Source organism: Natrix helvetica (assembly GCF_964273705.1).
Source record: "Natrix helvetica genome assembly, chromosome: 1".
Lineage (NCBI taxonomy): Eukaryota > Metazoa > Chordata > Lepidosauria > Squamata > Natricidae > Natrix > Natrix helvetica.
The window spans coordinates 294843378-294859553 of NC_138548.1; the positions used below are offsets into that span (position 1 = coordinate 294843378).

At 39.3% G+C, this 16176-nt stretch overlaps 1 protein-coding gene across 1 annotated transcript in view; it reads right to left on the reverse strand.

The window, feature by feature from the left end:
• Positions 1-11408, reverse strand: part of TRAIP (TRAF interacting protein) — a 38381-nt gene extending 26973 nt beyond the window's left edge. Inside the window, exons 1-4 of the mRNA XM_081934325.1 lie at positions 11261-11408; positions 8987-9087; positions 7702-7759; positions 1495-1578 (exon numbers count right to left, since the gene is read on the reverse strand). Coding sequence (XP_081790451.1) covers positions 1495-1578; positions 7702-7759; positions 8987-9084 — 240 coding nt within the window. The 5' untranslated portion in view covers positions 9085-9087; positions 11261-11408. The remainder of the gene's footprint in view (positions 1-1494; positions 1579-7701; positions 7760-8986; positions 9088-11260) is intronic.
• Between the last annotated feature and the right edge of the window lie 4768 nt (positions 11409-16176).

Sequence of the window (16176 nt, forward strand, 5' to 3'; positions counted from 1 at the left end):
AGCAAACAGTGGGTTTAAATATATTTAAATAAACAAGACCAACTATAGCAATAATAGTGCACTGGGAGATACACAAAAATCAAACAACCACCATTCAAGCAGTTCGCAGATCGCCTTGATTCGGGGAACTTTTTATTGCTTTCCTAAAGGTCAGCAAAGTTGGGGCCAAATGGACCTCAGGAAGAATGCTATCCCAGAGGCCAGGAGCAATAACAGAGAAGCATATCTCTAAAGTTTCACAAAATGATGTTGATTTGTAGATGGGACTTGGATCACACCTTATCTCACAGGACTAGTAGGTAAGATTGAAAATATCTAGTTCCTGATCCATGAACTATCAGCACTTGAATTACAACTAGTAGTTCGCTAGTTTCCAGTGCAATGGTGAAGTAGAGGTATAGAAAAATATATTCTGGGTCCCTTGTATTGTGCATAGCAACAGTTCAAATGGGAGGTGACTGTAGCATGAAGGACTGAAAATAATCTGTTGGCCAAGGAAAGGGTCTAATCTGAATATAATGGATCTACAGATCTATGCAAAAAGCTCTCCTAGATAGATTTGTCACTTTTTCAGTGAGTGCCATAAGCCCAAGTGGACCCTCAAATTAAACATGAGTACCACTTGGAGAAAAGCAATCCTATCAAGAATTAAAGAGGAGAAATTCCTGAACATAGCCAATCCATCAGTCTTGCCTAAGGCTGAACCTGTTATTTTCTACTGAGATCCTAAAAGCTTCCCAATACTACACAGCGCCTCAACAGCTTCATTTGGTCAGCTGGGATCTACAACTGTGCATCATCAGCATACTTATGAAACCTATTTCCATGCCATTGGATGATGTGGCCCACAATTCTCATGTAGATGTTAACTAAGAGAAGGGAAAGCAAAGATTCTTCTCAGACTTTATTTATTTAAATAATTTACACGGCTGCCCATCGTGCAACAGTGAGCAACATGCAATAATTAAAACTGCTACAAGCAAAAACTTATGATACCTCAGTAAACAATGCATCTCAATCATTAAAAATACACCAATAGCAGAACTCACTTAACCCCAGTTTAAACACAATGTTTAAGGAGTTATCAGTAGACTCATAAAGTAAAGTCAAGGTAAAAAGGAAAAAACCATGCCGCCTGCATGAAGTTTTAAATACAAAGGAATGCAGAAGCAGATTCACCCTTGTAGATCTTGTAAGAGTTAACTATTTACTAGAAATAGTAATCTTATTCCAAGTACATTGTTCAGGGGCTACCTTGTACGGTGACCATTTGCAGTTATGGCCGATGTCAAAAAAGTAACTTTGTGACCAATCCTTGCATTTACAACCTTTCAGGTCTGTAAAGCAAAGGAAAAGTAAGATCATAAGCACGCTTGCAGTTTTACTTACTGACTGCTTCACTTAACAACTGAATCACCGGCTTCAATTGTAGTCACTAAAGGGCACTACCTGCAATAGGTGTAAACTTTTGCAAGGCAAGTTCAATTTTCCTACCTGTAGACTTTCTGCATCCAGTTCGGACTGCTCCTCTAGGGCAACATCAAAAAACAATTTGTTGATTATGTGCCTTTTCCCAACCTACAGAAAACATGTAAAAAAAAAAATCCCAGTTAATAAATGTGAACAATTGTTTCTAAAACAATAATTTGTATTTTATTGCAACACAATATAAAGAAAATTATCTCAGGACATAAAAAGTAAAACAAAGCTTTCTTCCACATCAACATAATATATATTTGTATATCCACTGGACATTTAAATTCTGCAAGATTGAAAACATACATTGTATTGCCAAAAGTATTCACTCACAACTGCTTCTGATTATGTGGATGGGTGAGCGAATACATTTGGCAATATAGTGTATATTTAGGGATTCAAGGACAGCGGGAATATTCATGTAAGTTACCAAACACATGGGACCAACCCTAAGGTGACACCTTTCCCATTCCTACTGTCACTCTGCACTCCTTCCCAAATTTGCAGCCATCTTTCCAGCACAGAGTTTTGGAATGTTGACATAAATATCTCGCACACCTTTGGAAAGTCAGTGCAATTTGTTCTCTGGCAGTTTCAGCTTAGCATCTGAGGCTGAGCTCATGCTGTGCCAAATCCAAATATGTGCTATTTGCTTTATGAAAAAAAAGAAAAAGAAATTGAATGTGATAGTTATCCCCACCTCCCCCGTGCAGCTACAGCTTTGTGTTCTAAGTATTATATACAATCATGACACTTGCTAATTGCATAGTTACTCTTTCACAAGATGTTATTTTGTTCTGGCTGCGTGGTTACCCAGAGATGCACGAGGTGGGGAAACAATGGAGGAAACCAACAAGCCAGGAGAGCAATAAGGGCCAAACCCCAACAAGGACAGAAAAAGGTGGAAGCACAATTAAATAAGAACACACTGCTCAGCACTTGACAATTGACTCATCATTCGAAACTTCGTACTTCGTTCTGTGTTGCAGAGGGAAAACACCAAAGATCCTGTTTGAAACCTTTCAAAACATAGCTGAACGGAACGCATTACGCAACTGATTTAACTAGAATTTAAATTTAGTAATTTTAGTAAGAAAAGAACTTCAAGGACTCTAAAATTAATAAAATAGTTCACATCCAAATTGCACTGAAAGAAATTCAAAAATAGTTGCAACTGAGCTGTTATTCAAGTACATCGTAGTTTCAATTAGATTAGATCTGAGCATCTTCACCTGAGCAATAACTCTCAACTAAATCTTAATTTCAAAATATTAAAATTGGGTCAGAATTAGGCCAGTAAATCTTTAACTAAAGCTGCAATTTAATGCCGCTACCCCCTACCAAATCCTCTTCTAATATGTGGGCAGTCAGTTTTGTAATACTCATGCTATCTACCATTGATGAATAGTAACGAATTATTTTTCTACAGTGTGCATCAATCTTAGCACAAGAAAAGCAACATTCAACTCCATAACAAACCTTAAAGTATAATAATCTGTACATTCATATTCCTATAAAAAGTTTATGTTTGAGAAATACATGACTAAGGGAATGTCTATTAAAAGCAACCAGAACAGAATAAGAGTTGGAAGGGATTTTGGAGGTCTTCTAGCCCAATCTCCTGTTCAAGCAGGAGACCTTATATCATTCCAGGTAGTTGCTGCCCATCTCTTCTTAAAAGCCTTCAGTGATGGAGCATCCACAATTTCTGAAGGCAAGCCGTTCCACTGGTGAATCAGTTAAGAAATTTCTCCTGAGTTCTAAGTTGCTTCTCTCCTTGATTAATTACCATCCATTGTTTCTTGTCTTGCTTTCTGGTGCTTTGGAGAATAGCCTGACCTCCTCTTCTTTGTGGTCGCCCCTCAAATATTGGAACACTGTTATCATGTCACTCCTAGTCCTTCTTTTCACTAAACTAGACATAGCCAATTCTTGCAACCGTTCTTCATATGCTTTAGCTTCCAGTCCCTTAATCATCTTTGTTGCTTTTTTCTGCACTCTTTCTAGAGTTTCAACATCTCTTTTATAATATGATGACCAAAACTGGATACAGTATTCTATTCTAAATCATCTTCAGCTTTTTTTCCCTTAAAGATGAAGTCAAATGGTAGAAATAGAACTTCTTACCTAACAGGAAAAATAAACAATCCTCAGTGATTGCAGCTACCAATTCATGAGAATACTTTACATATATGTGTTATTTATGCCAGCAGCAGCCCTATAAAGTACATAATTTGTTGAAGATCTACAATTCAGGCATGATTTAAAAGGAATTAATACCCCAGATTAGCATAGCTATAGGTATGTACCATGTTTCCCCGAAAATACGACATGCCCTGCTAATAAGACCAGTCCTGATTTTTGCCTGGTTTTTGAGGTGGGTATAAATATACGCCCTCCCCCGAAAATAAGCCCTAGTGAAAGGGTGCCGTGGCAAGTACAGGATGAAGCCCTTTACTTCCCTGGTCACCTCAGCGCTTCTCGGCTCCTTAATCAGATCAGTTGAGCCGATCTGGCTTCCATTAAAAAAACAGCTGATTTATGGGTGCTGCTCAGGCCATGGCCTCCAGCAAGTGCGGCTGCTTTTGCCATCGATTACAGCCACAAAAGCAGCAGGAGGCCAAGTGATGCACCCCACGCGCCTCGCACCGGCCTTTCGAAGCGTACTGTAGCAGCAGTTATCCACAATTTTTTTTAGCATTATTTCGTCCCGACCCACGTGGCCCAGTGAGCCACGTGGATCGGGACAAAATAAGGGTAAAGAAATTGTGGATAGCTGCTGCTACAGTACCCTTCGGAAGGCCGGCTTGAGTCTCCTGCTGCAAAAGTGGCTGCGCCCGAGACTGCTTTTGGGAGAGGAGGCAAAGGGGAAACAATCAGCTTCATCTCGCCCTTGCCCTCAGCCCCCCCCCCTTCGGCTGAGCTCAAGCAGAGATGTGGCCCGCAGGGTTTCAGGAGCAAAGTTGAGGCTGACAGGAGTCAGGGCAGGGGGGAATGTCCAGTGCAGCCCCAGCGCTTTTCTTTCCTTGGAAACGGAATCTTGGGAGTGGGAAACGGCATTCCCAGGAAGGGTGGGTATGTCGGTATGTGTATAAAAAACACAAAGCGAGGGAGCCAACAGCCGCGGATTAAGGAGCTTTGTGAAACGTTATGTCTACACGCAAAGTTTGGCAAGGAAGGGAGAAGAGATACTTCCCTCTCTTGGCAGTGTTTTGCTTGAAAATATATGAGAATCAGCCAAAGAGAAGGAAGAATGAGACCTGCGAGGAGATACTGCTGCCTGCAGAGGCACAGACAGAGCGAATTTCATTGAAGACTTCTCCGGCCAGCCCACAAGACTATCTGAAGGGGGAGGGGGAGGAGATTTCCTGCACGTTGGCAGCAGCGTCTTCTCACAAGGCTTCTTCTGACATCCCCAGTTGTATGGATTTCCATGCCTTCCTTTATGGGATGTTGCTTCGCCCCTGGGACATCGGGAGAAGCCCTGTGAGGAGACGCCACTGCCAATGTGCAGGAAATCCCCCCCCCGCAGATCATTCTTTCAAAACGTAGTTTCACCAGGATGAAGAGGTGGCTGGAGGCGGCGTTTGCATCGGGTTGGGCTTTCTTTGCAAGGCGGACAATCTGGGGAGCAAGAGATTTAGGAAGCCTGGGCTGGCGTGTGTCCGTTTCTCCAGTGAAGCATCTGATTCATCCCCAGGGGTGAACGTTTCACCCTTCGTCATCTCTCTGCCCTGGCTTGGAAGCTGCAGAGGAAGCCTGCTATGCCCGGGGAGGGGAGGGAGAAGTGACAGCAAGAGGAGCCACGTCTTGCTCCACACCTCTCGCTTCTCCCCCACCCCACCTGCCACCCATCTCGCTAAAAGATGGTGGGGAAAGGAAGCAGCCTAGATTCTTTTAGCATTGGGACGGGGTGGGAGGAGTTGGGCTGCGAGACATGCATCCTACCTGAGACTTGCAGCTCTGTTGTGTTCCTCGCTGTTTTGTCCAGGGAAGTTGAACTCGCGAGATTTTTTTTTACAGGGTGCTTCCCTGGACAAAACAGCGAGAAACACGACAGAGCTGCAAGTCTTGGGTAGGATGCGTGTCTCGCAGCCCAACTCCTCCCACCCCGCCCCAATGCTAACAGAATCCAGTCTGCTTCCCTTCCCCACCGTCTCTTTAGCGAGAGGGGTGGCAGGTGGGGTGGAGGAGAAGTGAGAGGTGTGGAGCGAGACCTGCCTTCTCTTGTCGTCTCTTCTCCCCCCCTCGCCGGGCATGGCAGGCTTCCTCTGCAGCTTCCAAGCTGGGGCAGAGAGCAGGCAAAACGCTCACCCCTGGGGATGAATCAGACGCTTTACTGGAGAAACTGCCCCCGCCAACCCAGGCTTCCTAACTCTCTCACTCCCCAGATTGTCCCCCTCGCAAAGAAAGCCCAACCCGACGCAGGGTGGTGACAGGAGACATCAGAGCAGTGCTGGCCAGTCGCTCGGCCAGCGCAAATAAGACCCCCACCCCACCCACCCCCGATAATAAGACCAAGGCCATATTTCGTGGGTCAAAATAAAACAAGAGCCTGTCTTATTTTCGGGGAAACACGGTAGTAAAGCCCTTTTGCTTTGGCTAGGATAGCTGGATGCAAAAGATGAAATTTCAGTGTGGAGAACTGAGAGAGAAGGCAGCTGGGTAAATATTTGCTGGCGCTGCTCTGCTGAGCAGCCATGCGGTGCTGCTTTAAGGAAGGCACTTAGATGAGTGAATGCTTGCTAGCACTTGCTGAGCTAGGATGGGGTGACTGAGGCTTCCTGGAGTTGCTTGCTGCACTACAAGGCAGGGTAACAGTGGGTTAAAAGAAGGAGATAGGCGACTGGGGAGAACTGAAGTGCTCTTGAAGTGCGAGAGCATCAAGCACCTACATTTTGTTCATTGATCACAGGGTGCTGCAACGGCTGTAACTCTGGGTACAAGTTGTGAGTCCCTTTTTTCAGCACCGTTGTAATTTGAATGAATGATTGTAAGTTGAGGACTACTTATAAAAATAGCACTGTCATAAGATTTAAAAAATACTTTAGATGTAGATCCTGCTATTCTGTTGTTGGAAGAAATGTCCATCTGGGTTCAGGTCAAAGTGGGGAGAAAGACACTGGGAACATGGAGGCTGATTGGAAAGATGGTTTAATGGTGAAGCAGAACCACCAAGCACATGTGATTCTGGGTAGCTGACCACATGGGAGTGGAGAGTGAGTGTTATTTATACCCTCTCTTGGGCCTTGCCCTTGAGCTTCCTGTTCCTGTGCAAGAAATGTATTCTATTGGTTGTTGTAGGGATCACTGCTAACTTTATAGGCTATCTGAGTCAAGCTTGGTTGAAACTTGGGCTGATGCAATGCAGTTCCTATTATGGCTGAATTTATTTATTAAATTTATATTTCCGCCTATTCGCCCATGATGACACCACTGAATGGTGGCTTACAGAATATAAAACCACATTTAAACAATAAAAACTAACAAAGAGAATCAAATAAATTAATATAGTACAATATAACAAAATCACTTCCTGCCCCAGCGACAGCAGATCACACGAGCCATTTAATGAGCTCCATGCCATTTTGGGTTCGCCACGCCCGCTGGCAGAACCAGGTCTTCAGCAGCTTCCGGAAGAGTATTAGTATGAATGGCTTTGCCCTGAAGGATAATCCCATCATCCTGGAGTTGAAGGCCTTTTGTCTTGTAGATAGGTTGGCCCAGTCTGTTGGGACTATTAACAAAGGTGGGGGCTGCTTTTCAAGAGCATGTTTCTCCTTTAGGGAAATATAATATTCTACCTTTTTAATATTTCTCAAAATATTTCATTCTTCTAGGAGAGGGGTGGGTGCTAACTTTCTACACTATCTAACAAGAAATCTCATGATTGCTAACATTGAATTAAAATATTAACATTCATATGTACAATTGCAATGAAGAGAATTCAAAGGTGAAACATATTATTTAATACTTAAAGGAAGATGAATTTGAAACTTCTAGAAGAATTCATCCTAATTAGGAAACCTCAAACAGCTTTTGAAAGAGGGCACACTTTTAACAAGGCCTCTCCTTCAGATCTTAATGTGTAGGTCGTCCTCTCTGATATTCAGGTATATTTTTTAATGTCTTTCCCAGACAAAGAAATGGCAAGTTGTACAACTAAATACTTAGCAAATTTAAAAACCAAAGATTCTTTCTATTAGCAAACACTGCAAGACCTACCTGGATTCTGCACTGTGGACAGGTCCGACTTGGTGCAGTATCAAACCACTGGATGAGACTAGGGCAAATGACAGAGGGAATAGATAACAAAGATACAGGATTTTGTTAAAAATATTAAATAGGAAAAACAATCAAAGCCAAACAAGTAATACCAGGGTTGTGTTTGCATAGTACGATATAGCACAAGCTAGCCAACCAAATTCTAGTTTAGGGTATTGGTATACTCAATAAAGGAGAATATTTTTGGCTCAGGGTTGAAATGAGGGATCCTTGGTGCTCTCTGAGCTTGGTAGACTTGCTACACTTGTGATGTTACCTAGTTTGAGTAATGAACCATCTGCAAGAAAACAATGAAGCTCAGTGTATATATTTAGCCTGTGAGGTTATTTTATGTTTGGAGCATTGTGCAAACTGAAAAAAAGGTATATATCTATGTGCAAATTGTTTCCAGAGGCAGCCATACGTTTTAAAAATTAACTAGATTGCAGGATATAAATCCTTGAACAATCCACGGTGACAAATAGAACACATATTTATTGTTATGACTGCTAATGAGTTCAAAGTTAAAGTTCTGCATAGTTAAAGTACAGCACTATTATATACACTACAGCTTTCGAGGCTGTTCAAGTTTCACTTAAATCACAGCTTAAAGTATCACAGCAATGGACAGTTTGCCAATAGTAGCATGGCATGCTAGATTTTGGGGACGCAAACGTAAAGAATTTCTGAAATTGTTTAAAAATGTGTATTATTTTAAGATAGATACAAATATGTCTTCGGAATATCTAAGTTGCATGGAAGTGTTATTTTTGACAGATCTTCAGAAAATATGCATAAATTGTACAAACAAAAATATGTAACTGTCACTATAAAAATTAGCTTTGAAATGACTCAATAATGAGCCTATGCTAATATCAGCTCTTACAGAATTTAAAATCTTGAACATGACTTAATATTTTTGACAGAAGAGAATAAAAGTCACAAATTGCTAAAACAGAACAATTACAGATTTGCATTAATAACTCCCAAAATGTGGATAGTTTTTATTCACAATTTTTATAACTCCCCAGAAGCACATTTTTGATAAGACTTAAAAACTTAGCAATCAATGTATTTTTCCTAAACAAAACTATTCCATATGCCTCAATGTCATTGATCAATCCTAATAAAGAACTGTATTACATATGCAGAAATAAGATGAAAACAATGTAGTAAAACATAAGACTCAAGAAAGATATTTATGTTCTTTAAGAACATCTGACACCATTTTTATTCATATACTCACCACAAATGGTGGAAAGTATGTCCACAGTGAATAGCTGCAACATCAGTCTTATTGTCAAAGAAATCAGAACAGATGGTACAATGGGCACGGATAGGCATGATCTATAATTTCAAAACAACAATGTAAGGCTCAAGCATGGAAGACCCTCTTCTACAAAGGAAAACACTTTTTAAGGATTTTAAATAAATGGTCCCACAGGAAAATCTATCCAGAACTTGTCCCAAAGATGCTTTTTCAAAAGGTAGCTAGATTTTGTTTTTACTTGAAAACTTTTCACTTCTCATCCAAGACACTTCTTCAGTTCTTCTTCAGTTCACAACCATGACCTGGATGACTGAGAATCTCCATAGATATCTAGAACTTCTATCACATGTATATATGTTGAATATCCAGAATAGAACAGCCCATATCAATGACTCAGAACATTAAGTTGTGTTTGATGACTGGAGAACAAATATCTTTGTTCTCCAGTCAAATATACAAATATCAAAGCTCAGCATTATTTTGTATTGATTTATCAACTTCACAAGGGCTTTTTACAAATCAGAACATGACATAATAAGCATTTAAAGTCAATAAGAATGTCACTTCTCAAAAATGTCTTCCTCTCCTTCCAAACTGCAACTGATATACAAAACATCCCATACTACTCCCATCTGACATTACACCATTGCACCCAATTTCCTAACTGGGCAACTTGTAAAACAAAATAGAAGTCTGTGCAGCTCATAATACAGATGCTTGGTAGCAGGACTACTGACTACTTTGCAAACAAGTCAGGGGCATTTCTCCATTGGAAGTACTAGACTCTCCGTCATCCAGACATTGAGGAGAAACAAAGCAGAATAACGGAGTTGGAAGGGACCTTGGATGTCTTCTAACCAAACTCAGGCAGGTAAACCTATTCCATTTCAGACAAATGGTTGTCCAATCTCTTCTTAAAAACTTCCAGTGAAATAGTGAAAAAAGTAGGGTTCTACATTTAGTCAAGAAAAACCAAACTCAGGTACAGTTTAGGTGGTACCTCATTCAATAGTAGTAACTGTGAGAGGGATCTTGGGGTCCTAGTGGACAATCACTTAAATATGAGCTAGCAGTGTGCTGCAGCTGCCAAAAAGCCAATACAGTTCTAGGCTGCATTAGCAGCTCAGGAATACAATCAAGATCACATGAAGCGTTAATACCACTTTATAATACCTTGGTAAGGTCACATGTGGAATACTGCATCCAGTTCTGGTCGCCACAATGTAAAAAAGATGTTGAGGGAGTGCAGAAAAGAGCAACAAAAATGATTAAGGGACTGGAGCCTAAAACATTTAAAGACCAGTTACTGGAATTGGGTAGGTTTGGTTTAATGAAAAGAAGGACTAGGGATGACATGATAGCAGGGTTCCAATATCTCAGGGGTTGCCACAAAGATGGAGTCAAACTATTTTCTAAGCACCTGAGGATAGGATAAGAAGCAATGAATGGAAACTAATCAAGGAGAGAAGCAACTTAGAACTAAGGAGAAATTTCCTGACAGTTAGAACAATTAATCAGTGGAACAACCTGCCTCCAGAAGTTGTGAATGCCCCAACACTGGAAGTCTTTAAGAAGATGTTGGACAACCATTTGTCTGAAGTGGTGTAGGTTCACCTGCCTGAGCAGGGGGTTGGACTGTAAGACCTCCAAGGACCGTTCCAGCTGTTATTCTATTCTAGTTTTAGAGCTTTCACAACTTCTGGAGGCAAGTTGTTCCACTAAGCCTGCACTTACTCTACGAAGCTGGAAAACGCTAGCAAAGAAACAGAGATACAGCATTTAGTAACGGCAGCATCACTGAAAGGACTCGGCAAGGACCAGATCGAATTGAGGCTTTCCTGGATTTAGGACAGAGGTCTTCAAGCCTGGCAACTTTAAGACTTGTGGACTTCAATTCCCAGAATTCTCCAGCCAGAGTTGAAGTTCACAAGTCTTAAAGTTGCCAAGTTTGGGGACCCCTGATTTAGAACTTGAAAGAGATATCACGTCTCCGCAGTTTCTCTGGTTACCAAGTGGAATATGAGGGAAGTCTCGACCTGCCCTCCCTCCACTGGACTTTCAAATTATCCCTCCTATACACCCCAACACGCTTCCACCATATATATTTTTTCTCTCCACCCTCCGTGGGCGGGGGAAAAGATGTGGGGGGGGGGAGAGGGAGGGAAACAGCGCTTCCTGCACCGCAACCGAGTTCAAATCCTTCGATAATAATAATAAAGAAAAAATTTAAAAATCCAGGCTCAAACTTACTTATTAGGTTGCAAAATCAAATTTGGCTCCTTTCACCTTCTTCCGGCTGGGGCGGAAATGACGTCACACACAATAGAGACGCGATTGTTCCGGGAGCGCGAGAGCGACGTTCCTGCCCCTTGGCGTATTTGGCAGAAGTCGGAGGGGGCGTGGCTAAGAGGCATCCGAGATCCAGGGGCCCCTCCCGTCAATGTTTCTACTGTAGTTCTGCGCCCTACGCCGCTGAGTGTGCTAAACCAGTGTAGCTGCTTTGTCTGTTTTAGCCCTTTTAGCTCTCCCCCCCTCCCCACTAGAAAAAGGCCGGTCTTAACATGTAGGGGATACTAGTGAGAATTAGACATGTCAGAATTCCCCAGCTAGCCAACATTGTAAGTTAGGTAAGTGAGTAAGCCAGCTTCCCCATTGACTTTTCTTGTAGGAAGTTGGAAATGATATTACGTGACTGCAGCTAATATTTATAGTGCGGTGGTGCAGCAGTGTGGCAGCACTGAAGCAGCAACAATATATCCCTTAAACACAAAGGTTGCATCGTTTGTGGCAATTGACAACTTGGAAGAAATCATGAATCTACCATGATTATTTGTAAAAAAGTGGACTGTAGACTTTTCAGCAACTATTGGTTTATAGATTTGATGGTACTATGGTAATGGGAAAATACAATTCTTACAAGGATTACTTCTGAACATAAAGATTTACACTACCTTATAGAAGAATTGTCCGAACCTAGTCTGCTCTATTTTTCCCCAAGAATGTAATCAGACATCCATAAACCCAAATGAGTACCAGCTGAGGTGGAGTTACCAAAATTGACTGACTGTTAGATAATAGAAAAACAATGTAGAAAATAGCAACTCTGCTACTATAGAGTGATCATTTGGAATTTTGCAGTCAAAATCATGTAATGATTTTGGGCTAGTGATGGCCCAAAATAACTTGATTCAGTATAAGATGAAGTTACTGAAGTAGACATGTATTTGTGTTTGACATAAGGCAGTTTTTTTTTACTATTACAGCTTAATGCTTCAAAATTAGTGACTAGAAATTGTATAGATGATTTGGTCTATGCAATGTTTTACATGTTATTTTTATATGTTATTGAAGCTGATTATTAATTATCTATTTCTTATTTACCTCCAAATTCCAAACTCTTCAATAAGAAATGTAAGGAACTTCTGGTAGAAAGTTTATTATGAAATAGATCAGAATATAACAAACCACAAATATTTACTTGTATGCATATTTAATAATGTAACAGAATTCATTAATTCCCATCTGCTTCACTACCTGTGCCCAACAGCTCTACTGTTTTGTACCTCAGAATAAATTTTATCAGTTTTTAAATTTTATAGTTTCTTTAGCCTCAGTTTATGTGTGTTTTATCAACTGTGTTTAATTTAATGGCATTTACTACAAATGTATGTGTAGTGTTTACATAACAGCGTAATCACATTTATTTGGAAATAAGTCCAAATTATTTTAGTGGCATGTGCTTGTACTAAGGTAAGTATGGAGAATTAAATTTCTGCAGTATAGTCCTAAGCAAGCTTAGTCTATACATAAATTATTTATTTATTTCAAAAATATACCAGCTGCTGCCTTTCAGACTTTCAATATTTCAAAAAATGTTAATAATACAAAATTAAAAATAAATAATAGATAAGAATGAACTAAAACAGGGGTCAGCAACCTGTGGCTTGGGAGCCTCATGTGGCTCTTTCATCCCTCTGCTGTGGCTCCCTGTTGCCACATGTGTTAGATATTTACTCTAACTACAGTGGTTTCCACCAAGGTCCTCTGTTCCGGTGGGAACAGAAGTTTAATCCTATTGGTCAAAGGGTCTGACAGCTCCCTATAAACGGGCTGCTGTCAGACTCAACCTTCGCTGGATTGTTCTCACTTCTTGTACTTAATAAAGAGCTGTTGTTACCGTTAAGCCTGTGTGTGCCTATCCATTACCCAATCTTAACAACATGGCACCACGATTTTGAGAGGAACTTCCGGTTAGGGAGGGTGGAAAGCCCCAGGAGGAGACTCTATGGCAAGGAGTGGGTTTTCTGGTCAGCTTCACAATTGATAGGGCTTACGGTTAGGACAGGTAGAGGAAAAAAGGACGGCGCGCTAGGAGGAGACTCTATGGTGGGGAAACCGGATTTCCGGTCGGCTCCAGAATTGAATGGGGGGCTTCCGGTTAGGATCTTTATGGCTCTTTGAGTGTTTAAGGTTGCTGATCCCTGAACTAAAACATGAAGACTGACATGTAGCAATTAAGGTTAAAATTGTTTCAATTAGCAGCCTATCCAATTTAGCACAAAACTCTTAAAATAAATGTGATTTCCATCAAATTTGTTATCCTGCATAGCAATGTAGCAAATATGAGCCACAAAGGGAGAAAGATAGTGGAAAAAGAGCTATTCTCTTCCACAGCAGCATAGTTTAGATCAGGCCTGTCAAACTGGTAGCCCACAAGCCGGATGCGTCACGCACAAGCCATGACCACCATGTGCAACAAAATCCTTTTTTAGTTTATGCTTTCATTAGACAACTCATCTGAAGAAGCTGACATAATCCATAGAGCTTATTTGATGATAAAATTGATTAATCATTAAAGTGCCATAAAACTACTTCCCCCCAGAAATAGAACTGCTTTCCATGCTTTTTTTTTGAAAATATTTTTTTCATTTTGATTAAGCAGACAAACACAACACACAAAAAATATCATCTTTTGTGTATCTCTTCCACAGTCATTACGTATAGTTCATATCACATTGTATATTTTAAATAAAAAATCTTTATATATCTTACTATCAACATCCCACAATTCTCATTTAACTATAATTGTTTTAACATCCTTTTGCATGAAAGAATCCAAAATTAAAAACACAGCCACATGATGACATTTCATTAATTATTTCTAATATCATCCAATAACATTACACCTTTATAACATGTTCTATGTAAGAATTAATTATGTTTGATAACAAAATTTCTAATCCTCTTTTCCAAGTCGCTGTTTACTATTTGTATCCCAATTCCTTTTATTTAGCCAGTACATATATATATTGTTAACTATACCCCTTGTCATTTCATTGTTATTGTTATAGTTATTATTTATTAACAGAAATTCATTCGCTAATTATATTAGGTTTCCTCTCAAACCAACACATGTGTGTACCTTGTTATCATTATCAATTATTTATTTAACATATCACTTTAAAGATTACTAAATTACTAATCACTAATCATATTGTAGAAGTGTGTCAATTGGGTAGAAATAACTTTCATGCATCTCTTCCACATTACTTATAATTCAAATCACATTATATATTCTAAATCAAAAATCTTTATATATCTTACTATTAACATACCATGCTTCTCATTTGACTGTGGTTGTTTTAACCTTTTGCATGAAATAGTCCAAAATTAAAAACACAACCAAATAGTAGCATTTCATTAATTATTTCTAATATCATCCAATAACATTACCCCTTTATAGCATGTTCTAAGTAAACATTATGTTTGATAACAAGGTTTCTAATCCTCCGTTCCAAATCGCTGTTTACAATTTATATCCCAATTCCTTTTATTGAACCAGTACATATATATATTGTTAACTATACCCCTTGTCATTTCATTGTTATTGTTATAGTTATTATTTATTAACAGAAATTCATTCGCTAATTATATCAAATTTCCTCTCATCAAACCAACACATGTATGTACCTTATTATCCTTATCAATTATTTATTTAACATAGCATTCTAGAGATTACTAAATTACTAATCAATAATTACTAAAATTAACTAATTTTTTATTATCAACTTTCATATATCAGCCTGTATCCTTCCAGCAATAATACAGTCTTATTTCTTTTGTCATTTGTGGAATTGATCTTCTATTTATTTCCTTAATAAATTTTTTGTAGTCTTCTCTCCGCACTTGTTGCTTGTAGCATCACTTAAGTAATCTCAATGCCCTTGATCTGCTACTTTAATCACCTTATCTTTGGTTTCAATCGTGCTTCTGAGAAGTTTTCTCTCCTTAAATCCATCGTTTTTTCTCTTTTTTCTTCTTCCATGCCTTGAAATCTGGGGTAGAATTCCTGTCGATCTAATTCCCTTTTCCATATTCCCCTTTTCCCACTTTCAACCACGTTCACCCCACTGGTAAAGTAATCAGTTGTCTTGTCTTTGTAATCATTTTCCCCTTCAATTTTTGGGACTATGACCCCTTCATTTTTTGCTATTATAAACTCTAATTTTTCCATCTTCTTCTCGATTCTCTCTATTATTTCTAATAAATTTTGAATTCCGACCAGGATGTTTTGCAAAGTTAATGTTTCTTTTGAATATTGTTCCATTTTGGCAAGCTGGTAGATACTGCCACTCTGGCTTTCAAGGCTTCATATATTAAATTAGCTTAAATGCAAATTCATTTATGATCTTCAAAAAAGAAGGTTCTCTTTTTTTTCTCTCCCACTGCCAGTAAGACTCTCAAAGTGCACCTGTATAAACAATTCATGCGCTTGCTTCTTATCACTTTCTATAAACAAGTTGCAAAGCCTCGAGATACAAAGTCAGTGAGAGCAAAAGGAAAAGGGAAAGTGCATTGTTTCAAAAACTCAAGCCTCCAGCCTCCAAGTGGCAGTATTGCTTCACACTCTCTAATGTTATTTCAAACTTATAAGAAACAAAGTTCTTAAATGGAATTAATAGCAAGAAATAAAAGTCCTTGTTGAAATAAAGAAGACTTTAATCCATAGATTAAAAAACAAAAATAAAAAAATAGAAGAAGAAAAACTGATCCGTTCTCTTTAAAAAGAAAAAAAAAGTTGCGAGCACTTCAATCCACAAAGTAGAATTACATAGAAAAAGAAACACACTATACAAAGCAATCCAATATAGGTTAATTTCGCCGCT